The sequence below is a fragment of the Cucurbita moschata genome, unplaced genomic scaffold (assembly GCF_002738365.1).
Source record: "Cucurbita moschata cultivar Rifu unplaced genomic scaffold, Cmos_1.0 Cmo_Scf00007, whole genome shotgun sequence".
NCBI lineage: Eukaryota > Viridiplantae > Streptophyta > Magnoliopsida > Cucurbitales > Cucurbitaceae > Cucurbita > Cucurbita moschata.
The window spans coordinates 2,949,189-2,973,959 of NW_019268523.1; the positions used below are offsets into that span (position 1 = coordinate 2,949,189).

The 24,771-nt window shown below is 34.3% G+C and overlaps 5 protein-coding genes across 8 annotated transcripts; 2 read left to right on the forward strand and 3 right to left on the reverse strand.

Annotated features, from left to right (window-relative positions):
• Window positions 1-180: 180 nt before the first annotated feature.
• On the reverse strand, window positions 181-1,234 carry LOC111445258 (vacuolar iron transporter homolog 4-like). The gene has a single exon (XM_023083533.1). The coding sequence runs from the start codon at window positions 987-989 to the stop codon at window positions 309-311; it is 681 nt and encodes a 226-aa protein (XP_022939301.1). The 5' UTR covers window positions 990-1,234; the 3' UTR covers window positions 181-308.
• A 2,551-nt stretch (window positions 1,235-3,785) lies between these two features.
• Window positions 3,786-6,801, reverse strand: LOC111445240 (serine decarboxylase-like). 2 transcript variants are annotated; one of them, XM_023083505.1, is made up of 6 exons: window positions 6,748-6,801; window positions 6,277-6,655; window positions 5,949-6,180; window positions 5,661-5,854; window positions 5,434-5,570; window positions 3,786-4,683 (listed from the first exon to the last, which is right to left on the reverse strand). In XM_023083505.1, exons 2-6 carry the CDS (start codon window positions 6,602-6,604, stop codon window positions 4,114-4,116), a joined length of 1,461 nt encoding a protein of 486 aa, XP_022939273.1. In that variant the 5' UTR covers window positions 6,605-6,655; window positions 6,748-6,801; the 3' UTR covers window positions 3,786-4,113. The 2 variants fall into 2 exon arrangements, with proteins under 2 accessions (XP_022939273.1, XP_022939275.1); XM_023083507.1 differs by having other exon boundaries at window positions 6,277-6,650; window positions 6,748-6,791.
• Window positions 6,802-9,886: 3,085 nt separating this feature from the next.
• LOC111445242 (chlorophyll a-b binding protein CP24 10A, chloroplastic-like) lies at window positions 9,887-10,995 on the reverse strand. Its single transcript, XM_023083509.1, has 2 exons — window positions 10,638-10,995; window positions 9,887-10,524 (listed from the first exon to the last, which is right to left on the reverse strand). The coding sequence occupies exons 1-2, from the start codon at window positions 10,853-10,855 to the stop codon at window positions 9,975-9,977; spliced, it is 768 nt and encodes a 255-aa protein (XP_022939277.1). The 5' UTR covers window positions 10,856-10,995; the 3' UTR covers window positions 9,887-9,974.
• Window positions 10,996-11,082: 87 nt separating this feature from the next.
• LOC111445241 (probable carbohydrate esterase At4g34215) lies at window positions 11,083-12,604 on the forward strand. Its single transcript, XM_023083508.1, has 2 exons — window positions 11,083-12,192; window positions 12,265-12,604. The coding sequence occupies exons 1-2, from the start codon at window positions 11,647-11,649 to the stop codon at window positions 12,511-12,513; spliced, it is 795 nt and encodes a 264-aa protein (XP_022939276.1). The 5' UTR covers window positions 11,083-11,646; the 3' UTR covers window positions 12,514-12,604.
• Window positions 12,605-13,313: 709 nt separating this feature from the next.
• LOC111445204 (serine/threonine-protein kinase STY8-like) lies at window positions 13,314-23,355 on the forward strand. 3 transcript variants are annotated; one of them, XM_023083458.1, is made up of 16 exons: window positions 13,315-13,793; window positions 15,051-15,165; window positions 15,816-15,928; window positions 16,066-16,185; window positions 16,345-16,420; window positions 17,383-17,493; window positions 18,183-18,233; window positions 18,358-18,497; window positions 18,639-18,746; window positions 19,417-19,490; window positions 20,244-20,419; window positions 21,268-21,360; window positions 21,486-21,566; window positions 21,774-21,824; window positions 22,571-22,711; window positions 22,799-23,355. In XM_023083458.1, the coding sequence occupies exons 1-16, from the start codon at window positions 13,600-13,602 to the stop codon at window positions 22,844-22,846; spliced, it is 1,692 nt and encodes a 563-aa protein (XP_022939226.1). In that variant the 5' UTR covers window positions 13,315-13,599; the 3' UTR covers window positions 22,847-23,355. The 3 variants fall into 3 exon arrangements, with proteins under 3 accessions (XP_022939227.1, XP_022939226.1, XP_022939225.1); XM_023083459.1 differs by having other exon boundaries at window positions 13,314-13,793; window positions 15,866-15,928; window positions 22,571-23,355; XM_023083457.1 differs by having other exon boundaries at window positions 22,571-23,355.
• The last annotated feature ends 1,416 nt before the right edge of the window (window positions 23,356-24,771 follow it).

The following is a 24,771-nucleotide window of genomic DNA, read 5'->3' on the forward strand; positions in this document are numbered from 1 at the left end:
TTTTTTTTTTTTTTTTTTTTTTTTTTTTTTTTTTTTTTTTTTTTTTTTTTTTTTTTTTGTAATTATAACAAACTTCATGAAATTTACACGCCACCCCTACCTTTCTTTTTCTTTCCAATGTACAAAAAAAAAAAGTGATACCTTTTTATTTATTTAATTTTTTTTGTTCTTTTTGTTTTTAGAGGAATTAAAAAAAAAACTATTTGACACATAATACAATACAGATACCATCTTTGATCTTTAGTATAAAATCGTAAATGACGATATTCTAGCTTTTCAAATAATATTTCTTGACGTAATTAGAGCTGCTAGAGTCCACTTACTCCGATTAGTTTCGTCAAGCCAAAGGTTATAGCCATGGCTAACCAACCTCCGACCAACACCCTGATGGCGGATTTGATCGGCGATGCTTTTCCAAGGATGGCACCCAACCACCCGAACATGGCGAGCGCTAACGTCACCGCTGCCACAACCACCACAAGCCTTACCTTGTAATCTCTTATAAACGAAGCTGCCAACAACGGCACCATTGCTCCTAAGGAGAACGCCAAGGCGGAGGCTGCGGCGGCTTGGAGTGGATTTGGTAGCTTCTCATCATCTTTGCTCTCTAGCTCTTGCCCTTCTAAATTTCTTCTTTGTAGCTTCTCTCTTTTCATTTGAGCTACTTCAATGTCCAATTGTGAGTAAACCGACACAAACTCGCCGATCGCCATGCTACACGCACCGGCGACCAACCCGGCAAACCCGGTGAGGATCATGGCTTTGATGTCTTGTTTCACAGCTCCGATTCCCATCATAAGCGACGCGGTCGATACGAGCCCGTCGTTGGCTCCAAGCACGGCGGCGCGTAGCCATTGTGCACGTTTTGAGTAGTCGAATTCATTGGTTTGGATCTCGGACCCGGATTGTCGCTCCAAATTGGTTAGATTCAACTTGTTTGGCTCCATTTTTGGGAAGATTGAAGGAGAATTGTGGAGGACACACGCCATGAAGAAGGGTATTTATGGAGGAAAAACAGAAGTGGAGTTCATACACAAGAGCCACTAAAATTAATGACAAAAGAAAGAAACAAACTTTTTCTTTTAAAAAAAGGAAGACATTCAGGCTTTCTAAAATGCTTCAATAATCAAAATCTTGATTCTTGCATATCATTTGTATATCCATGAACAAATGTTTCCAATAATAGTGGTCAAAATTTATGCAAACCATAGATAATGATGGGTGGGGCTAAAATGGACGAGAACACACAAATGGTTGAAGATTATTGGGAATGAGTCCTACCTTAGTTAATTTAGTGAGAAATCACGTGTTCATAAGAGCTTATGCTCAAAGTGGACAGTATCATACCATTGTGGAGAGTCTGTGATTCCTAATAGAAACGTGCGTGACATTACTATTTGAGATGATAATTAGTGTTTTATTCGAGTAAATGAAAGGTATTATGATAAAATATATGATAGAGCTCGTTTATGTTTTTTCAAATAAAACAAATCGTACTTATGTTATCTTGAAGTGATCGAGTTTAGCTATTGTTTTTGTCATGTAATTGTGACATTTGAGTAAATGAGAGGTACAAGACCACACCCAAACGAGAATAATTTAAAAAAAAAGATTTAAAATAAAAAAAAGTTACTGTGCACCTTTCTTTTTGGTAGTTCAATTACAGGAACTCCTCAAATGCATGTAAGTGAGAACAAAACATGTTGGAATGGATCAAACATGTTGGAAAGTACATATTTTATATTTAATTTAACTTGGACATTAAAATTTGCCAGCTGTAAAATAAAGATGGGAAGAATATATTAAGAGCAGGAAGAATGAGAATTTAGAATAATTGGAAAATTCAAAAAAAAAAAAAAAAAAGCTTTATAAAAGGAACCATTTAAGAAAAGGATTTGAAGCTTTAATAATACAAAAGTGAGATCCAAAACCATAAATAAATTAATAAATAATATGAATTTATAAATCCCACTTTTGCATTATCCTTTTTTATCTGTCGTCGGTGACTTTTATAAATTAATTAACACCCTCATATATTTATTTTATGTAACACAAAATAAATAAATAAATAAAGGGCCTTTCGGTTATATTTGAAAAGGATCCAAATAAATAGAAAACCAAAATAAAGGAAAAATAATAATAATAAAAGTAGTGTGAAGAGCCAAAATATTCCATCAATTAAAATACGAGAAGGGCAGACTGCGTAATGGAGAAGCTCGAAAAGAAAAACCCAAAAAAGACAGTATCTGGATGAGTACCGATTTTGCTGCATGACGAGTTTAAAATCGTAATATGATTAAATTATATAAAATACGAGATTAAAAAGTTTTATTTATAACAAAAAAAAAAAAAATTATAATTTGAAATTATTCATTATAATAAAAAATGAAAATTAACGTGACAATTAACGTATAAAATCATTTATATCAATGAATAATATGCATACGTTTTGAAAGAAATTATTCATTATAGTAAAAAATGAAAATTAACTGTTACAAAATCATTTACATTAATTAATAAAAAAACATACGTTGCCACGTCAGTTTACATGGAATAGTTTAAAAATTTATAAACTTTCAAAATTAAAAAATTCTATAAATGGAAAGATAAAAGTTTTTTTATTTTTTATTTTTTGATTGATTGATTGATTTTGATTCCATATTTTTATTTCAATTCTTGTAACGGAGGGTCGTCATGAAAACAGTAAATATCCGGTAAAGATAAAAAGAAAGAGAAATTATTTCATAAATATATAATATATTATCATATTTTTCATTACAATATGAACCTATATATTTTTAAAATATTAGTAATTAAATTGAAATTTGTTTAAATCTTATGTTAAATAATTTGTAAATATCGGGTAAGGTAAATAATTGCAATAATCACTACTTAACGTGTAATCGATAACCAATTTATTTTATTTTATTTTTATTTTTAAATAATTTTTTAAACGAACATTCCAATTAAGAATCAGACCAAAATTAAATACGAAAGACAAGGCTTATGAAAAAACGCCAAAAAGGAATATGCTTTGATTTATGAAAAATCCCATTAAAAAATTGTGTTTGCAGAAAGGGGCCCCTACTTTAAGATATTTGAATATTTGGGTCCATGTGTTTTTTTTATTATTATTTTTTATTTATGGTATTTGATAATTTAAAGAATATTTGTATCATTTCAAAGAAAATACAAAACAAAAGAATATTTTATATTGGAATGCTGAGAAGGATGACACCAAAGTTTGATAGAGAGTGGAAATTATGAAGGATTACACATAAAATTATTCAAGAGTGTGCAATCCACGTGACTACCACCACCAACTATATCTTTTTTTTTTTTCTTAATTTTCGCTAAATTACAATATTAATATAATATTATAATTGTAAGTGTACTATCTGGAAAAATATTTAATTATAAAGTTTAGTAAAATTACGATGATACCCTAATGCAAGATAGGTAAGTATCGTAAAAAAGAAGTGACGTGACTTGTAATTGTCGCTTCAATTCTTTTGTTATTATTAGTGAGTGAAAAAGACGTGGTTAAAAAGTCAATGTTTGTGGTGTCTATATAATAAACATCAAATTTATTCTGTTCTATCGGATTTTAAATTTTGGATTTAACGTTGATCTTATCTAACATGGTAATAAAATTATAGGTTAGTTAACGAGTCTAATTTCCATTTTGATGACTGATTGTTCATATAATCGGTTTTAAGACGTAATTTGAGCTATACTCAAATTGGCTTGATACGGGTTTGTTTTATATAATATGGTTTATGGGCTTCTAGAAAAGGCCCAAACTAAAAGTTGGGCCAACCTCTTTCTTGGGCTTCAACCAAGGATTCATTCTCACATCAAAAGAAGGCCCAAAAGAAGCTTCCATATTGGACTTGAAACTTATATTTTTGGGCCACTACATATTCCACCACATATCATGAATACAACATTTAAATTAATTTTTCATATACTATATATCATTTCTTAAGTGGGGTTCCCAAAATATTTATTGGACTCGGAATACACGCCTATAACCATATGTATATGATACTCGAAGCACACGACTATGTATATATAAGGCATACGACAGAGCACAGTTTCCATAAAAGCATATCAAAGCCTGTGCAACTTACAAGCACAGTTCTGACTTCCCAACGCTGCTGCAAAACAAGGAGGTTGAACTTTCTGATCAGCATACCAAATTGAGCGTTTTTCGACCAATTCAGCTATGAAATCATCCAGCTTCTCTTGGCTAACATTCGGCATTGTCACAACATGGGCAATGTTTCCTTCGCATATTAGCTGCCACCTCTTAATGAACTCTTCGTCTCGAGGTCGTTCAAACACGACTGTGTTGCTGAGTTCATTCAGCATTGCACTAATTCCCACTTCATGAAGTCGGTCTTTCAGGTAGTGTGCATTTCCGAGGCACTTCTGGACTTCCTTTTGAAACCCTTTATAGCCTTTTCTGTTGAGGGCGTACCAGAGGAAGATAGAAGCATGGCCGTTCCGGCTTCCCATGATTGTGGCATCTCTTGAGGCTAGATACCCGACGTTATTGGAGAAGGCATTTATGTGCTCCAACCTTGTGAGGTGAACGCCGCAAGGCATTGGACATCCGAGGAACTTGTGGCCGGAAACACAAATGCTTCCGATGGGCTTCTTAAACGAGACCTTTGGTGCCTGCGAAAAAACAACAGGGGATGGATTATTGAAAATTACAAACTATAAAATACAGTTCTATATAGTTGGCAACCAAGAATTAAGGTAAGATAGGAAAGTAGCAGCTGCATAAACAGCCACTCTTCCTGAGATAGTTAGAAGGCAGCAGGAAAAACCCAAGAAGAAAAAAAAGCTGTAACTTGGTGTGGAAGAAAAATCGATATTTGTATATATAGCCAAAGAGGGATGAGGGTGGTTGTGCCAATTCTAAGTAGCATTTAGAGCTTAGCTCATCGGAAGTGCTCCAAGTCTACAAAAGCAGGACCCAAATTCAAGTGTGAAACCGCTGATAGTAGATATTATCCATTTTAGTCTTTACGTATCGAGAGGGTCTAGTCTACTATGAAAAAGGCTAGCCCTCCAACTAGTGCCTTGCACAGTTCAGTGACTATCTCTGATATCATTTGTAACCGTCTAAGCCCACTAGTTGATATTGTCCGCTTTAGTCTATTATGTATCGCCGTTAGCTTCACAGTTTTAAAACTCGTCTACTCAGAAGAGGTTTTCACAACCTTGTTTGAAATGTTTCATTCTCCTCTCCAACCAATGTGGATCTCACAAATTGCAATCAACTTCGGGTCAGTACACAATCAACATGACTTTCTATCTTGGATACAATTAAATATGTACGCCGTTTAAGCAACAAGGAAAAAACAGGCAAACTAGAAACATGCTCTAGTAAAAATTGAAGTATTCAAGAAAGTGACTTACATGTTTGATAAAAGGCATCATAAATCCAAACAACGCCCCATCACAATGGATGTAAAACCGATCTTTAGAGAACCCACACTCGTTGAGTGTTTGTATCACAAGATCAAGATCATCGACAGCTCCTTTCACCGTGGTTCCTGCAACAAGGGTCCACTCAATTCTCACCTATAAAACGATTATATTCCCCTGTTTGTAGTAGAAAACATGAAGAAAGAGACAGAAATTACCAATATTAACATTGAGTATAGCTGGTTTATCTGTGTTAGCAAGCAACTTGAGTCTAAGGTCAGCACAATCGATCTCACCAGATACCAGACAGCCGACCTTCACACAGTTCATTCTATACAATCTAGCGGCTTTGAAAACGGAATAATGAGATTCCCCAGAAGCATACAGAATCCCATCAGGAAAATTTTCTCTCCTACAAGAACCAATGCCCAAAACTTCACTACTGCTAAAACTAAATATGCATTAACACCGTATGAACACAGGAAATCAAACTCAATGAAACTAACCCGGCGAGAATCCCATGAAAATTTCCTTCCGTTCCACAATGTGTAACATATCCCCAATACTCATTCTTCTCAATCTCCCAAAGCCGAGCAAACCAATCCAACACTCCAATCTCAAACTGTTTCGCGTGCACAGCGTAATTGTTTTCAACGAACGGATCCCCAAGATTGTTAATAAAGAAATGCTGCAACGGCGCCAGAGCACCGTAATCGAAGTCAAAATTATACGCGTAACCTAAAACAGAGAGCAGAGATACAAATCCAAATCAGAAGAACGAAAATTCCAATTTCCGAAACGGAAACAAGATTTAGGTTTCCAAAAACTAAAAACCTAAATTATATTTAGTCCTCTCGAGGAGATTCTTTCTATAGCGAGCCAATACGCTAGCCATGTACGCTTCCTTGTCACCAGTAGACTCATCATTGTCGTCAGGCTCGGTGATGGGGAAGCAAGTAGCAACGGCATTTCTGCCGAGCCCAATCTCCCTCTTCCCTTTCTGATTCGATTCTGCGTGTTGTTGTCCCTTGAGACCCACGACAGTGTTGATCTCCGGCAAAGGCGGCAGAGGCTCGGAAAACACAACATTGGCATCAAACTTTCCGATCACAACCTCAATCCCAGCGTTTTTCTCAACCATCGTCATCGTACAGGCAGCCATATCTCACTATCTTCTTCCGGCAAATCTTCTCTCCGTCGCTCTGCTCCTAATCTGAAAAATCCAATCAAAACTTCGCTGAATCAGACGAGTAAAAGATGGAATTTAAATAAAGAAACAGAGAGCTAGAGAGAGGAAGAAGGAACCTGAGTGTTTAAGCTTTGAGTATTCGCGCTAAAATGGTGTGTTGTGCCGTTGGAGCTGGGTAAAATATAGCCCTTAAATAGTTTACGTTTCTTGAAAAAGAAAAAAAAAAAACTAATTTTATAAAATTAATTTACCACATTTATGACGTCATGAAAAAAGAAAATTCCATTATAAAATTATGATTCCAAATGAATATTTAATAATTTGTTTAATAATTAAAATTGAGTAAGTAATTGTAAAACGCCACTTTCTTTTTTTATTATTATTTAAAAAAAACTAATTTTTAAATTAATTAATTTACCACTTGATTATAAAAATATTAATACAAATGAATATTTAATAAATTTATTTTTAACTGTTAAAATTGAGTGAGGAAATGTAAAACTGATTCTTTGTCCCATTCTTCTTTTTTTTTGTCAGATTATTCTTTTTTTTGTTGAGCTAATTTTTTTCTTCAATCATAAATTAATAAATTATTCAAAATAAAAAAATAAAAGATATGTCTGATTCATGTATTCTGACCCAAATCTACCTAAATTCATAAACATTCATCGAAATTTAGTTAGAATCCATAAATTTTAAGGTGAATTTGACTAGATTCATGAATTTTGAACAAAAAAAAAACTAACCAAAATTCACATTCTCCTTCTAGAATTTTGACCATTATTTATATAATCACTAGCGTATCATTCTAGAAGTTAACCATTATTCATATAATCTATAGTTTGTTATTCTATAATTTTGGCTATTATTCATATAACCTATAGTATTTTTTTTTTCAATTTTAAATTTATAGATTCAAAGAAAAAAATAATTAAATTAAATTAATTTCAAAATCAATTTAAAATCCAATAATTTTACTTAAATCACTATATTCTATTTAGAATTATGAAAAAAATATTTTTAGTAGTTGTTCTTGAGAATATATATATATATATATATATATATATATATGCTTTAAATGACTAATTTAAGGTTTGTTGAATGTATACTAATTAAATTTTTGAATATTTGATAATAATTTTAACTGTATAATATTCTAACAATAAATTAATAATATTTTTTTGAATTTGAAGATGACTAAGAATATAATTTGAAATAGAAGTGAATAATATACTTATTTTTCCACAACAACTTGTTTGTAGAAGTTTAGATTACTAAGAATAATAATGGATCCAAATATTAACTCCAAATAAAATACGATTTCAGTTTTGATGATAATAGACATTTCATTTGGGGTTTCGTATTCGTTTTCTCCATGGAGTTTTAATTTGTATCGTTTAGTACCATAAATTTTGAATTCGTATTTAAGACTCTTCTCATCTAAGTACGACTCGTTTACTAAGTTCTCTAACGGCCTAAAATGATAGACTAGTAGGCAAGATGTTGAGATTGTTAATAGAGAAATGTTACGCCTTCTCATATCAGCGAAATCAAAGTCCAAATTAAAAGGGTAGCCTAAAATCGAGAGTGGAAAAGTAAATCCAAATGCGAGCAACCAAAATTTTCAATTGCCTTAACAGAATCCAACCGGCTAACCATGTTGACCATTAGTAATATTAATATTTTTAAATTTCTAGAATTTTTTTTTATATCTATTTTAAGTGTTAAAAAGTATTAATGAAATTTTAGTAAATTTATGAATATTTTTTTTTAAAGAAAGTTGGAAAGTATTTATGAATTTAAATATTAATAATTTTTCTTTCTAACTACCGATGAAGATATATATTTTTTTAAAAGTTTTAAAGATTATTTTTGAATTTTTTAAAATTTTGAAGTATTATTAAAAAAAATTTAAAAAAAAACCTTTTTATATAGATAAGAAAGTTTAGAATTATTTTTATTGATTTAGACTAAATATTTATCAATTTTTTTAAATCTATTTTATCTATCAAAATTGAGCGAGGAATTGTAAAAATTCCTTATTTTCCATCATCTAAAAGCCACATAATACTATTCCTATATTCCCATGGGCTTTATTTATTTATTTATTATTATTATTATTATTTTAATTATTTATTTATTTACTATTTTTTTTTAATCTTACTACATTTAGATGAAATTTCATGGGATCGAAAAAAAACTCCAATTTGAAAATTTGGATGAACCACTGTCGTATTCAATGTTTGTTCACTTAATGGATAACGAATCCGTTCAGGAATAAATAGGTAATTGAAGGGACAGGCAATCGAATGGAATGGTATATTTATTTTATAAATGAATTAATTAATTATTTATTTATAGAGAAGTGAATATATCACATCATAATTGGTACACATTATCCATGTTCAGGGCTTGAATTTAGGAGTCGTTCGCTCCATCTCCACCGGAAGTACTTTTTCTTCACCAAATCGTATTGGTCAATTAGGTCTCTCACCTTAGGTCGAGTCGATTTGGTTATCCTCTTGGTGTAGTTACGCTCCCAGTTGGGGCCATAAACCCTCTTGATTCTCCTACATGTTCCTAAGCACTTTCTTCTCTAATCTACTAGGTGGAATAGATACATTGAGCGGCTAGAGACCCTAATGAATCTCGCTATATATATGAAGAGAGATCTCAATCTCGAAAACCACTACACAACTCTATATTTTGTTTAGTTCGAGTATACCAAGCTAACACCATATCTATGTACAATTTTCGTTATGTACGAGCATTGGTTCATTAGTCCACTTGAATATTGATCCAAACTCTATTTTAACAAACCGGTTGACATTTATACCTTAGAATAAACTAGAAATATAAATAAACTTATACCTAACTTCAAGCTATCATGTAATAGCCCAAGTCCACCGTTAGCAGATACTATCTACTTTTGCTCGTTACTTATCACAGTCAGCTTCACATTTTTTAAAACGCGGTTATAGGTAAAAATTTTCACACTATTATAAGAAATGATTCATTCTCTTCTCTAATTAACGTGGAATCTCACAATTCACTCTCGTTGGGGGCCAATGTCTTGGCCGGCACGCCATCCGGTGTTTCTGATACCATTTGTAATAACCTATGCCACCACTAGTAGATATTATCCAATTTGGTTCGTTATGCATAGTCGTCGGCCTCACAATTTTTAAAACGCATTTAGTGAGACGAGTTTCAACGTTCTTGTATAACCGAGTTGAAATAAGGCAAAGGGCAGACTTGGAAATGGCAATCAACACAGTGTCTCCATTTTTTTTTTCTAGTGAAATTATGAACAATTTTACCTTAAAATCAACAACATTTTTCCTTATACTCCAAGAGCCCCCAATGGCGTCTTCCCCTGTCCAGCTTCAAAGTAGAAGATGAGCATCGCTAACATGGCGATCCTAGCATGCTTGATCTCAGCCAACTTCAATCTCTCCAATTTGTCCGTGTCCGGAATGTAAACCCCATCTTTAATAGTTCCGGCAAATCCCAACGGATCGAAGAATTTTCCGCCGGGATAACCCTGTTCTCCCGTTGCGTTTGCGAAGTTCTCTGCCGTCCTCGACCATGGCGTCGCCCATTCCACCGATTGAGACTCTGGGTTGAAGAAATCCACCCACCGCTTGCTCTCCACCCATCCCATTAGTAGAAGCTGGGTTCCGAGAAGTGATCCGAAGGAGAATGGAGCAATTGCGCCTGGATCGGCTCCGGCTTCGAACCATGGGATCCCACTCCAGGCTTGGCCTACGAAGATTCCGACCACCGCTGCCATTGCCCACCGGCCGTGGATCAGCTCTGCCTCTCTGTACCATTTCAGAAATGCAGGGTCCTTCCCCAACCCTAATGGGTCGAAGCCGAAGTCACCTGGAAGTCTACGCAAACGGAACAAGTAATTGCTTAGGAGGTGTTCGATGAAATGCCTCAATCAGCTTTTAGACAGTAACTAAAAAAAGTGCAACTAGAAGAAAGTAAGCGAGAGACATACGAGCCATCTAGCCATTCTGGGTCGACTAAGTTGCCTCCGCCCTTAACAGCAGGGATCCAAGACTTCTTGGGCTGAGCAGCGGCGACGATGACAAGCTTGCGAGAGCCAACGACATTGACACCGCCTCTGGCTCCAGCCAGCAAGGTCTGAGTTCTGCTTCCGCCATGGAGGAAGGGTGAGCCCAACCCATTAAGCACAGCACCAGAAGTTGCAGCCATGGCAGGTGAGATGGGAAGTTTCAGGTACGAATCGAAAACTATGTCTTATTATTTGATCAGAAGGGTCTGTGGAAGATATTGTGAATTGAATTGTGGGTTTAAATGGAGTGATGTATGAATTATGATGATGAGAATCTGGAGGGGAAATCTAAAGGAGGGTGTTGGATAGATTTCTGACCAATGAGAAACAAGTTCTTCATCCGCTCCTCCACCTGGCCGCTTACCACGTTAGCCTCTTTTCAGCCTCATGTTTCACTCCCAATTTCCTGCTCCTATAGAACATAAATCCTTTTTGGCCCCACATCTTCTTGTTCCGATATGTAACCTCCTAGTAAAAATTTGAGAGATATATATTTAATAGATATTTACTAGGGTAAACTGAAACTTATATATGCGTGCTTTGAATATGTACTTTCTGGATTTAGCTCATCTATTTTGTGTTTATCTAGATTGAATATGTGCGTTGTTGTGTGATCCTAACACTTTTTCGACGAGTGAAAAAACTATTTTCTTTTCGAAAAATGGGTCTTAATCTTTATAATAGTTTGAGAGAATTCTGCCCCTTCCCATAAAATTTTAGGTTGCTCTAATCAGAAATCCCATGGATGAAAGCCAACGTAAGAGACAACCTTAAAACGGCAAGGAAAAACAGAGAGTTGTAACTCCCGACCTTATTTCATCACAAAAAAACCGCCCAATTCACTAAATAAAGAACACAAAAACTGCTATATTTATAATTAAGAAGAGCCCAAAACGAAGAAAACAAAGGTGAAGCAAACCCAGCAAAAAAAATGGCTGCTACTTCTCCGGCCAACATTTTCATACTTGCAGGGCAGAGCAACATGGCAGGCCGAGGCGGCGTCTCCAAAGACCCAACCACAGACAAAAACGTGTGGGATGGTTATATCCCCCCAGAATCTCAACCCAACCAATCCATCTTTCGGTTCACTGCTGATATGGTATGGGAGCAAGCCCGTGAGCCACTCCATTGGGACATAGACGTTGTAAAGACCAATGGGGTTGGACCCGGCATGCCTTTTGCCAATGAGCTTTTGGCCAAAGCAGGCCCGAGCATTGGCACCATCGGTCTGGTTCCATGTGCCATTGGAGGATCTCACTTGAGAGAATGGGTTAAAGGGACTAATAGGTACACCAAATTGGTTGAACGGATGAAACGTTCGGAAGAACATGGGGGGAAAGTTAAGGGATTCTTTTGGTATCAAGGAGAGTCCGATGCGGCGGTGGAAGAAGAAGCTAAGTCGTACGAGAGAGAGCTGAGCAAATTCTTCACGGACTTGCGTGCGGACATGAACCATCCAGATCTACCCATCATCCTGGTTCGTCATATCTAAACTTAAATCAAAACATATGATATGTTGGGCTGAAATTTGTGTTCTTAAAAACTGCAGGTGAAGATAGTGACCCATGATTTCTTCATAAGCCCAGATTTTGAGTTCAAAGAAGAGGTATGGAATGCTCAGGAGGCAGTCACGCAGAAGCTGCCAAACATAAGAATGGTGGACGGTAGGGTGGCGGTGGGGAACTTTGATGAAGGGCTTAACGAAGACAGAGGTCATCTCAACGTTAAATCTGAAGTGAATTTGGGCAAAATGTTTGCTCATTCCTATTATTCAAACTTCGCTCACTTCATTTCCTAATTAATTTGCCTATCAACAAATGATACAAAAAAAGAAAAAAAAAAGAAAAAAAAACATTATTTATGATTTTAATCCTAACCACTAAAGTAAACATTAAATAAATTGTGACATCATTCTATACTTTATGAAATTTCATAAAGTTTGGACGTTCAAATATCATACTTCATTTGTTGTATTGAAAAATTTATGCAATTCATAAATTTAGCCTGTAAATTTAAAATATCTCTCATCAACTATTAATACATCTTATACTTTGTTAACATTTTATTTTGTTTTAATGGTATCTTTTATCTATTCTATTTTTTTAAAAATTAGACTTATAAATAGAACTTAGGGTTTTAGGGTTTAGGATTTAGCACCCGATTGTTATAAATAGAATTTAGGGTTTTAGGGTGTAGGATTTAGCACCCGTTTGCTGTTACGGATGAGTATTTGTGTGATTACTTGTATGCCTCGAGTATTTGCTTTCTTTATCTCGTGTTATTTTTTTTTTCGTAATTTTTGATATTAATAATTTTTATTAAATTGTTTTAATTTTTAATTATGTGAATTCTTGTACTCTCAAATTTTAAAATGAATTAGAGGATGACCAATTTAAACATATCTCAATTGTTCAAAGTATTATTGAATTTTCACCCTTAAAATATTTTAATATCCTACTCTTTGTATAAAAATAAAAAATAAAACTAATAAATAGAGAATTGAAACTTTTAATTAATAAAAAAAATCTCTAAATTTAGTTTATTTTACTAATTCTATAATATTAGACATAAACTAGTAATTAATAGCAGATCATAAGGGTATTTTCGTAAATTACTCACAACGTCCCATACTGCAACCTTTTCCATCTTCAACATTAAAATATAATTATTTAAAAATCCTGTTCAAAACGTGGATGACGGAATTGCCCTCCATCTTCATTCCAAATACCCAACCAGTCCATCTTCTTCCCCTAGATGCTATCAACAATCAAAGATCCTCTCTACTGATCCCTAAGTATTCCCAAACTACTTCTCTGCCCTTTCTCCTCCAATTTTCCCTCTCTTGCTTTCTTTCCCATGACCTTTCCTCGTCTCTGTTGACTCCATGGCGGATATGGATTTCGTTGAGGGTGTTGGAGAGAGTTCTTCGCCGCCTCGAAGCTTCGGTGGCTTCTGTGCTGTCCACGATGTTCGGAACGATGTTTATACTCGGCTAGTTGAGCGTGGACATGAGGAGGCAGTTTCTAATCCCCAATTGCGTGAGAATTTGGATGCTCACTTCAATCGCTTGCCTCCGAGGTAGTTTATTCCGATTTTTATTTGATTGCGATCTGGATATTTGGCTTCTTAAATCTTGCTCTGCTTTCTTTTATGTGCTCTCTCCCTTCTTTTTATATATTTGTAATTGATTTGAGCTGCTTTAATGGAGTGAGTGTAAATGCATTTGCATCCTTGCTTTAATATAGTTTGTCTAACTCAACTGATTAGTGGTTGCTACTTTTGGTGGATTAATTTTCTTCGGAATTCTTCTTTCTAATACGCGTCTGTCATAATCCTACTGATTCTGCTTAATCTATATGTTGTTTTCTGATGCTGGGAAAGTTCGTTTGGTAACGGTTCCTTTTCTAATTTTCCGTTTCTGAAATTTAGTTGCCTGTCTGCATGTATAATTTTTTGATTGATTGTTTGTTTTTTTAAAAATACTTTTGGATTATTGGTTATCAAGTTTGGAAACAAGAATATTTTCGTTTAAATTACGTTTTTTAGTTCTTAAAATTTAGGCCAGACCTCAAAAACGTGTTCAGAAAGGAAATAGGTAACTGACTTAATTTCTTTCTTTGAAAAGTATTATTGGTTGACATTTGTTAAATTTTGAATTGACTAAACTTGTTTGGCGTAAGGTTGAACTTTCCAGCTTAAGAACTTAGTGTAGTACTTTGCTATCAAATCCCTGGTTAAATGCCTGCGAGCTGTTTTGTAGTAATTGTGGCTTAAAAAGAATGACAGATTTTTTTAACATAAGGATCGGGACTTGATCGTACTATAGAATTTAGCTAGTTTTTGTTGAGGATTATTGGGTGTGAGTCCCACAGTGGTTAATTTAATGGAAGATCATGGGTTATAAGTGAGGAATACTATCTCCATTGGTATGAGGCCTTTTGGGGAAGCCCAAAACAAAGCCACGAGAGATTATACTCAAAGTGAACAATATCATACCATTGTGGAGAGTTGTGATTTCTAACAGTTTTATTGTGTCATCTTGGATTTTCTGTATAAGAAATTTACTAATCTTATCAAAGACCACCGGAAGCTCTTTTTATAACTTACATTCCAGTGACTTGGGCTTGGCTGATACCTCATCTTCATCCCATATTTCGTGTATCAATTTTAGATTGTGCTTCTCGTAAGATGATAAAATATGGAATTCTTACTGGCTGATAGTATGTAAGTAGTATAACATGTTAAATTTACCTAGGCTATATCACCGGGTAGGGATGATCTACTCCATTCTCTTTAAATTATTAACTTCTTGGTTATTTATAATTATTCTGTCAGTTATGGACTTGATATTAACATGGAGAAGGTGGAAGATGTTTTGTTACATCAAAAGCTTCTTTCCCTGGCGAAGGATCCTGAGAAGTGCCCTGTTTACCACATTCGTTTTCTGGAGGTATTTTTTCAATTTCATTTGTTTAATTTTGAGTGGAAACTAATGGGCAGTGTTGCTTGGTTCTAAACGTTCTTATAGTTTTGTGCATAGAGTGTGATAATGCCAAACATATGGCGGAAAACATATAACCTGGGGCAAAAATTAGAAAAATGGCTCGCAGAATTTGAAAGATATATTCAGTTTCCTATTCATGACTAGTTAGAGAGGGTGGCAATTTGAAATTACTATATTATGAGGCCATAACCACCAATGCTGAAGGTAAGACTTCCTAATATCAGCGGGAAAAAAACTGAGGATGGCGCATTACTAGGAACTGCGTCAAATTGCCATTTGGTTCAAGAGGAACGAGGAATTTTTTTTAAATTGATACGAGGATGTTAACAATAGTTGGATTTTTGATAGTTGATGGTTTAAAATGTTGTTGTGAAGTCTTTGTATTTTTGTTCTTCTTTTGTCCGTTGTAGTTAGATAGACAATTATTGTGCAACATTTCATAATGATTACTCATATCTCTGTAGCCCTGTATAAAATCTTACTCTTATCAATATACTCTTCATTTTTATTAAATAAAGTTTGTATGTTGTTTGTTTAAGCTTTGGTTTAGTGGTCGGAGGTTTTATTGCTCTACATTTTTCTTGTTGATTTTGTAGCACTTAAGTACTAAGTCAGATGGCAATGATGATCACGTTTTTATTGATAGTATTCTATTAAGTGGCTCATCTGATGAAGCAGCTAATAGAAGACTTCCACTGTCGCACGAGAGGTAATTATTGGACTTATTGCATTTTCATTATTAGGCTAACGGTCTCTCCCTCCTTGCTACCTTCTCTCCAATATCTTAGTTTTCTTTCGTCAAATATTTGATTTGTGTTAATTGATTTCTTAATCATTGCTTTGTAGAACTCAAGGAAACATAATTGACTTTGAGCCTTGTTCCAAGCTTGAGGACTTAAATTTGGATGTTGGAAAGAACTCAAAGGCCATGGTTGAGAGATATTATAAGGACAATTTTTCCAAAAGGTATAATTTAATTTGAAGTGGGAGGAATTTTTTATTAACACACGCGTGTTTGTATTCACTATTTCTGTGAATTTATCATATTGCAAATTCTTGTAGTTCTCGTCAGGGTTCAAATTTTTGACATGTAGTTATTTTCGGCTATCTATATAATAAATGCAGGCAGGGCAGTATTGCATATGTTCCAATACATGAAGTGATATTTTCAACGATTGACAAGCCAAAGCTTCTTAGCCAGGTAAGCTGGAATTACTGTTTTGTCTTTTATTTTTTGTTATTGTATTTACATGAATCTTTTGGCGAGGCAAAACTTCTTAGTCAGGCATGCTCATTGAAGTCTTGTTCTTATGCTCCTGTCTAATGGAACTTACATATATAAGGCTGGAATTCTACTGTGTTTAGCATTCCTACTAGCTTATGGTACAATCTTTAGAAGATGGCTTTAAAAGAACAACAGAACTTATAACAAGGGCAGAAACTTTTTGATAGTTTATTATTATTTTGTTATCAGTTTTAGTGGCTGCATTATTTTGGTGTATGATACTATATTTTGAGCAAGTCAAGTCTGAATGAGCTTTTGGGCAAATGAAAAAAAAAAAAAAAAATTATTTCAGTAAGAATCCATTTCATTGAAAGAATGAAATATACCAGTGGCAGTCCTTATGTTCAAACGAGGGGGCAATATACTTTTTTTTCTTAAAGGGCTATGTGATATAAGAAGGGAATAACATGTGTATATTTATTATAGATAGGAACGGGAATAGTCACAAAAGCAGTTAAACCTACACTCCGTGAAGAAGTAACAAAAAGATATAGTGAGCCAAATTTCACAGTTCCCTTTCTTACTATGCTGAACGACTTCAATTCCTGTATAATAAAAAATTCCTAAAAAAAAGTGGCCCTGACAGCGTTGAACCACAAACACAGAGTTATTCTAATTAACAGAGAAAACACCAATTAATGCATGGAATTGATATTGAAAATTAAGTGTACACAAATTGAGAGCTAGAAGCTTCTATCAGAGATGATTAGTAAACGAACAATCTATCATGAGGCGATTAATACTCTTACTTGGTGTTGAGAATAATTCAACTTCTATCCTAGTCATTTGCTCATGTCAGTTGGTCATTGGTATGAAAGTATTAGTATGGTAGAATTCAGACTGGTTTTTTCTAACGCCTTATAAGTTTTTTTTCCTAGCTTTCTGCTTTGCTTTCTGATATAGGACTTAACATCCGAGAAGCACATGTGTTTTCGACATCTGATGATTACTCCTTGGATGTATTTGTCGTGGATGGATGGCCTGTTGAGGTACAGCGTTGTGATATATGCTAAATGTATACTTTGCCGTTTCTACTGCCCTGTTATTTGTATTTTATGTTCTTGTTTGATTTTTATTTTATTTTTTATTGACGTATTCCCATCCTTGTAACTGGTATTGTATGATGATATACAATTATCATATGGCATGATAGGAAGATCTAATATATCTTTGCTATTTGGCTCAAAATTACCTTCTTTTTTTCCTCGTTGCTTGTTCCCAACTTCATGTTATTTCACTCTCTGGCCTTAAGAAAAAAGGTTCTGTAGTTCGAGGAACTGTAGATTTACTCTGAATTCTTACTCTGTTATTTAGTCGGCCTTTTAAGTTGCATGTATGCAGCAACCACCCCAAAAGTAATCCGCATTCAAATGTTGGGATTAGAGTGGTAGTGCTTGCTCAGCTGATTGTCTGATCTTTCAACATGTCTATTTTAAATCAAGACCTGAAACCTGTATGAGATTTTTGGATATGACGTCTAACAAAGAATCTTCACATTTTGCAGCTGTATCTTAAAATTTTAAATGGAACATGGTATCTGATGGGTCAATTAAAAAAATTATGTTTTATCCCAGAACAGAAACCTTCTAATATTTTAAGAGTGATCGGTATTATGTGTGCTTTATGACATGATCTGTGCTGAGTCTAAATGTTGCTGACTTGGCAATCTTGTGACCAGGAAACTGGTGGTTTGTATGAAGCTATGGAGAAAGCAGTGGCTAGATATGAGGTAAATTGTGCTTTTTCTATTGCCTGTGATAGAAGATTGTTTCGAAACCTGATTTCCACCCCTTTTCCCTTTCCAAAGAGAGAATAAGGAGGAAATAATGTAACTTCTTTCAATGGAATGCCAGGGGTCATGGTCTGGTTCTTCACATTCTCATCCAGCAGTCAAGAAAACATTAGACGCCCAGAAAAAACCAGAAGATTGGGAAATAAATAGACGGTTACTGAAGATAGGTGAAAGAATTGCATCTGGATCTTGTGGTGATTTGTAAGTTTGAACTGAAATTCACTTTTCTTTGACAATGTGGAGAATAGAAAAAAAAAAAAAATGAAGGGAACAAAGGCTTCTAGAAGGGATTATTCATCTTCCGAGTAGCTATACCGTGGATTATTCATCTCCCATCTGCAGGTATCATGGATTATATCTTGGTCATGATGTAGCTGTCAAGATATTAAGATCTGAAGATCTAAATGATGATTTAGAGGATGAATTCAATCAAGAAGTGGCAATTCTCAGGTAATTTTGATAGTTATGTCCCAAAATTATTGTACTGTAAATTTAAGAATTCACTGATCATTTCTGTCGGAGGACACCGTCTCTTGATGGCAGTCATTTTTCTTGCTGATTTATTGCTAATATTTTCTTGCGAACTTCTATATCTTAATAGTTTATTTAGTTAAATCATGCAGAACATGTGCACTGTTTCAGCTTGAAAGTATACATGCTGGTAGATGCACATTTTTCACAAAGTGATCTCGTTGGTAGATATTATGAAATAGCTTCTTTTTGTTTGTTTCTAGAGGAGATTATGTTTGGATACTTTACATATAGGGGGCCTTCAGTTGTTTTAATTACTGTTCAATTAATGAATTTGAAATGAACTGCATTCCTGAAAACGAAATTGCGAATATGATGTTCATAAAATTCCTTGCGTTCAAACATTGTAAAAGAATTAAATATATTCATATCTAAAGGATCTTCTGGCAGACAGTAAAATTGTTCAGTAGCTGCAGATTCAAAATCTTCAAATTCGTCGAACTGTTTTGATGTTTCCCACTCCACATTCCTTTTATTTCAACATTTATGAAGGGATATTTCGAGAGTTATATTTTTTAATCAATTTATTATAGGTGTATCTACCGCCATACATCCTTTGTGAAGGAATCTTAATTAATCTGAAATGCAGGAAGGTCCAGCATAAAAATGTAGTTCGTTTTATAGGTGCGTGTACAAACGCTCCACATTTGTGTATTGTAACAGGTATGGAAATCTCTGCTCTATTGTTCCTTATTTTAATTTTTTATGTCCTCTTTTTTCATCAATTTTGGTTAGTTTCTTGTACGATCTTCTTCTGTAGTTTTACATGTATATCTTGATAGATGTTTGCCTGCTTCTTACAAGAGTTGCATGCTAAAAAGCGCAATACTGCACCAATTAGAAGATTCAAGCGAAGCTCTCCTAACTTCATGTTCTAGTGAAAGGTTTTGATGGAGGTCAACTTTGTTACGACAAATAGTTATGTCCTTGGAGACTAAGTTGGCTGTCTGAAATTTGCCTGACATTAGTTTTGGCCAATAGATAAAACTACCAATTTTATGATTTTTTTTTTCCTTTTTGAAAAGGTAATAAAAATTTCCTTTTGTTTTAGGATGAACATAGTATCTTCAGAAGGTTTAAATTTCATTATAAGAAGCGTTGGTAACTCAACATTGTCATTTGCATTCACCGTAGTATCCGGAGGATATTATAGTGCTTTGCGTTAGTCTTGAAGCAAAGAAATACAGAGGGGTGGGTGGTAGTTTTGTTGCAATAGTACTAATGTAGGGAAATTTTATTGCATTTTTGTAGCTCCATCTGTATTTATACTTCACCCCCGAAATGCCTAATTTGGCTTGCGTTCTGGATTGGAAATTGGTCCTTAAAGTTCACTTTCTTCTGTAGTTCTGTTTTATTGGATTTGTGTTCTAACTGTATTATTCAAATACAATTTTTAAAATTTGTCGTTTCTTGCAGAGTATATGCCAGGAGGGAGTCTTTATGATTACTTGCACAAGAATCATTGCGTGTTGAAGCTCTCACAACTGCTGAAGTTTGCTATTGATGTTTGTGAAGGAATGGAGTACTTACATTTAAATGACATTATTCATAGAGACTTGAAGACAGCAAACCTGCTAATGAACACCCAACATGTAAGATTACAGTAGTGTGGGCATCTTAAACGATTATTTTGATATCAAACGGGTTTTATATGAATTAGGTGTTGGAAGATAACAGAATGAAAATATATTTGAAAGTTGTTTTGGGGTTTGGAAGGAGTCATTCCATCCCCTGGATAAAGGGAAAAAGAAAGAGGAGTAAGCATACTAAAATAGCTATTGTAAACGAGATATTACTCTAAGCTCTAATATGATCATTTAGAACGGGAGATGTACAAATTCACTCTACCATCAACAATTAACATTCACTGCTGTCCTGAGCTGACTGAAAAAGAAAATATATTAACTGATGTCATGTTGCTAATACGAAATACATGTGAAAGCGTCTTCACATGTAACTGTTACTTTCTATTGGCATTTTGGACTAAATTAGATACATTTTGTATTAGTGGTTAACATTGCTGGGATCCTCTGGTTGTTTTGATCATTTCTTTAACTGTTGAAGCAGTTGTACACTTTATATTTCTTGTGTGGAATTTTGGAGCAGGATTTGCATGTGTTTCCTGAGTTGTACGTTTGTCTATTCTCTTGTTAAAAGATAGTACTGCCAACATAGAAAGAGAGCTGAAAGTAGGAAACTGTTTTTGTAGATTACACTTACACATAATGTTCTTTCTTATAAATTTTCTTCTCACAATTACTTCCTGTTGATTTAGCGCGTCTCATTTAGAAGTTTCGTTTGCTTTCATCCTATGGAGAATCAATGGAGGCCAAGGAAATAAGACAGTATTCTCGTAGTGATGTGCTTTTATGAGCTTTGTACTAAATATGGATTTTAATCTACTAACATGTAAAAGGCATGTACTTTTTTTGCATTCAAGGTTGTGAAGGTGGCAGATTTTGGAGTTGCGCGATACCAGAGTCAAGGAGTAATGACAGCAGAAACTGGAACATACAGATGGATGGCACCTGAGGTGATAATCTGTCGGAGGATATTGACAAATTACCATGCCACTTGCTTAATTTCCTAATTTATAGTATTGGCAGCATTTCAATTTGACTTCAATCCTTTTGCTTTGATTTTACTTTTCACTTCAAGGTGATAAATCATCTGCCATATGATCAGAAAGCAGATATTTTCAGTTTTGCGATTGTGCTTTGGGAACTAGTAACAGCAAAGGTACATCTCAAGTTGACCACAATATTACATTTCCTTATTTATTTATATTTTTTTTGCTCGCTTGTATTCTAGGGCAGCTAGTACTGTGCAATATTGTATATAAGATGATAACATATCTTTATCATTTCTTTGTTGATCGCTTAATAGTTATAGGACAACTACTCCATGCTTTTGATTATTCTTTAACCAAAGCTTTTGGTATCTCAGGTTCCGTATGATTCCATGACACCATTACAAGCCGCCCTTGGAGTAAGACAGGTTTGTTATGCCCTAATTTTTTGTGCATTACTTATTTTTTTGGTAAGCAACTGAGCTTCCATTGAGAAAAATAAGAAAAAAGAAAAAAGAAAGAGAAAACTCCAGCCCAACAAAAGAACGAGACTCCAAGAAACTACAAAAAAGAACTACAATCCAACAAAATCAAACGAAAGGTAGTCATAGTTACAAAAAGGCTTAGTGACACATGTCCATGTTGAACCTCACCACCTCCCAAACCTCATCACACGACCTCTCCATCTCTCCAGCAATCCTATTGTTTCCATAAAATAAGAAGCTAGCTTGCCCCAATAAATTGCCTGAAAAGGCCAACTGAGCATCTCCTCAATAATAGTTTAGCCATTGCCATTCCAAGCTAGAAATATATGAGAAGACTCATTTCTTTCTTCCCTTCTACAGAGTACCTATGTACCAATGATAAATGGGAAAATTTGACGTAGCTGCTGTATGCATCTCAGTTTGATAAAAAAAAAAAAGAGGGAAAAAAAAAGTCATGCCTATTATACATAAATGGGGAATTAAAAATGTAACAAACTAAACAGAAGATTCAATTTACAGTTATTGAAAGGAAAGATGGGGGCAACGAAAAAGGTTGCTGTTAAATATAAAGAACAACATCAAGATAAATAGGATGATTTACAAGAATGCTCCGGTTGCTGTATTATTTCCCCTTTAGCGACTTGGCAGAATACAGTATTCTAGGCTTAGACTTCATAATCTGTTTTCAGGGACTGCGTCCAGATCTTCCCAAAAATGCTCACCCCAAATTGTTGGATTTGATGCGACGATGTTGGGATGCAGAACCTGAAAATCGGCCTCCATTTACTGAGATAAAAGTTGAACTTGAAAATCTGCTCGAAGAAGTTCAGGTATACCTCCTCCCTCTTGTCTTTACAGCCTCATGCACAATACACAACATGATACCCTTCTAACTTTCTGATCCCATGTGTACTTAGATGTGTACAAAATATGAAGAAAATTATGCAGCAGTTAATGGCAGCTAATGTAGCTGTAGAAGTGCAGGGCTTTATCCTGTATTTTCCGTGAGGTATTTATTTTGTTTACCACTTCTGGTTCTTCATATAGTTACACAAATATTGTACATCTGGGAGAGAAGGAAGTATAGAGGCGGCGCAGTGCAAAACGAGAAAAGAAAAAGCATGTTCTCATTACAAAAATACTTGTTGCCACGAGGATGTTTTCAGTAAATATAGTAAAATTATCTGTTTTTAGCCTTTCAAGTTGTTCAGTGGCCCATAGGTGCATATACATTCTTGGTTCTCCCCACTTATTTAGAGGCTATACCATACATCATAGAAAATTGGCAGCCTTATATCAGCTTGCCAAAAACTTGCAATTATTATTAGGTAATTGGATTCTTTCTGATTTCTTTTTGTTCTTGCAAGGAACTTTAATCTCGTGTTTGTTTTGGGAAAACTATTCACCAATTTGTGTAAAAGGAATTTTCTTTATTGAAAGGAAGAGCAGGGAAAAGTAGTAGATAGTTTCCAAATTGGATCACATTCTTGCCTTTGAAGCAAAGATGATTAAGAACTGAAGACTTTTTGCAATTTAAATTACTATGAATATTAGTCGATTAAGCTTTTGGTTATTGTTGCAGCCATGTTAAAATAGAAATGATTCCCAAGACAATATCTGCACATTGAAAGGGAAATGGGTAAGATTTATATGAGCATGATTAGTCTTGTGGAAACCCAAAGGGAAAGCCACCAAGCTTCTCTTTGAAAATATGATTAGCCTAATTGGTCTGTTGCAGCCTTGTTTGTGCAAGCTTCTCTTTGAATTTAAAGATAATTAACGTTTTTGTTCTTCCTCTTCCCCAAGAAAGCCAACTCCAATACTAGTTTGAATACACGTCTGCTTTTGTGTACCGTTTAAGTTTACTGTTAGCATATATTATCTTTTTTAGGCTTTTCTGTCCGGAGTTCTCCTCAAGGTTTTAAAATATGTATGCTAGGGAGAGATTTTCTACACTTTTAGAAAAGATGATTCGTTCCCATTCTTAACCAATGATAGTAGAGTCATGTTCTAAGTTCACTCATGTCAATAAAAATAAACAGAAAATATATAACATGAGAGAAAGGGAAAACATAATTTTGAGATTCATAGGAAACAATCAAAAGATTAGTATTTTGAAGTTTTCCTAATGTTTAGTCGATCTTTTGAAAATCCTAAAAAGTAAAAAAGATCCTAAAAAGTAAAATTAGCATCATGAAGTTTTTCCTAATGTCTACTTCGATCTTTTGAAAATCCTAAAAAATAAAATTAGCATCTCGAAGTTTTTTCTAATGTCTATTTCGATCTTTTGAAAATCCTAAAAAGTAAAATTAGCATCTCGAAGTTTTCTCTTTCTCAAATGTCTACTTCGATCTTTTGAAAACTCTAAAAGTAAAATCACCCAAAGACAATTTTTTCTTAATTTTGCAGAATGATTCTGAAACGCGTTTTTTGCCATTGTTCTTGATATAATCAATCCCACTTGGATTCTTCTTGTTGTTTCATAGCAACAACTGTCTTCCCTTTTTTTCTTTCCTTTTCTTCTCTATTCTCAAATGGACAAAGTGAGGTTTGATGTATGCATGTGAACCTAACCCCACTTTTCAACCATACTCCCATCAATATATACGATCACGACTGCTTAACGTTCATATCAATAAATTTTTCATAATTTAGTACTTTAAAAATAGATACAAATTATGTGTATATGATTCGAAATTTGTTGTTGTTATTTAATCTACATTTATGTATCTTAGGAAGATGAGATAATATACAATTGAAAAGAAAAAAAAATGGGATTCTTTAACTATTAAGTAAAATTCGTTTAAGATAAAAATATTCTAGGACACGGATGACTCAAACGACCCGATCAACTCAATTAAACCCATCACTTTGAGTTGAGTTATAACTT

Bases quoted from the DNA above. Each gene is read 5' to 3' on its own strand.
- LOC111445258 (XM_023083533.1), bottom strand. From the start codon at position 989: ATGGCGTGTGTCCTCCACAATTCTCCTTCAATCTTCCCAAAAATGGAG.
- LOC111445240 (XM_023083505.1), bottom strand. From the start codon at position 6,604: ATGGCTGCCTGTACGATGACGATGGTTGAGAAAAACGCTGGGATTGAG. The intron at 5,855-5,948 runs GTTAGTTTCATT...TGGTTCTTGTAG, and splicing joins TTTCATGGGATTCTCGCCGG to GAGAGAAAATTTTCCTGATG. The intron at 4,684-5,433 runs GTAAGTCACTTT...GTTTTTTCGCAG, and splicing joins TGATGCCTTTTATCAAACAT to GCACCAAAGGTCTCGTTTAA.
- LOC111445242 (XM_023083509.1), bottom strand. From the start codon at position 10,855: ATGGCTGCAACTTCTGGTGCTGTGCTTAATGGGTTGGGCTCACCCTTC. The intron at 10,525-10,637 runs GTATGTCTCTCG...CCGTTTGCGTAG, and splicing joins CCAGAATGGCTAGATGGCTC to ACTTCCAGGTGACTTCGGCT.
- LOC111445241 (XM_023083508.1), top strand. From the start codon at position 11,647: ATGGCTGCTACTTCTCCGGCCAACATTTTCATACTTGCAGGGCAGAGC. The intron at 12,193-12,264 runs GTTCGTCATATC...TAAAAACTGCAG, and splicing joins CAGATCTACCCATCATCCTG to GTGAAGATAGTGACCCATGA.
- LOC111445204 (XM_023083457.1), top strand. From the start codon at position 13,600: ATGGCGGATATGGATTTCGTTGAGGGTGTTGGAGAGAGTTCTTCGCCG. The intron at 16,186-16,344 runs GTATAATTTAAT...TAATAAATGCAG, and splicing joins AAGGACAATTTTTCCAAAAG to GCAGGGCAGTATTGCATATG. The intron at 19,491-20,243 runs GTATGGAAATCT...CGTTTCTTGCAG, and splicing joins ACATTTGTGTATTGTAACAG to AGTATATGCCAGGAGGGAGT.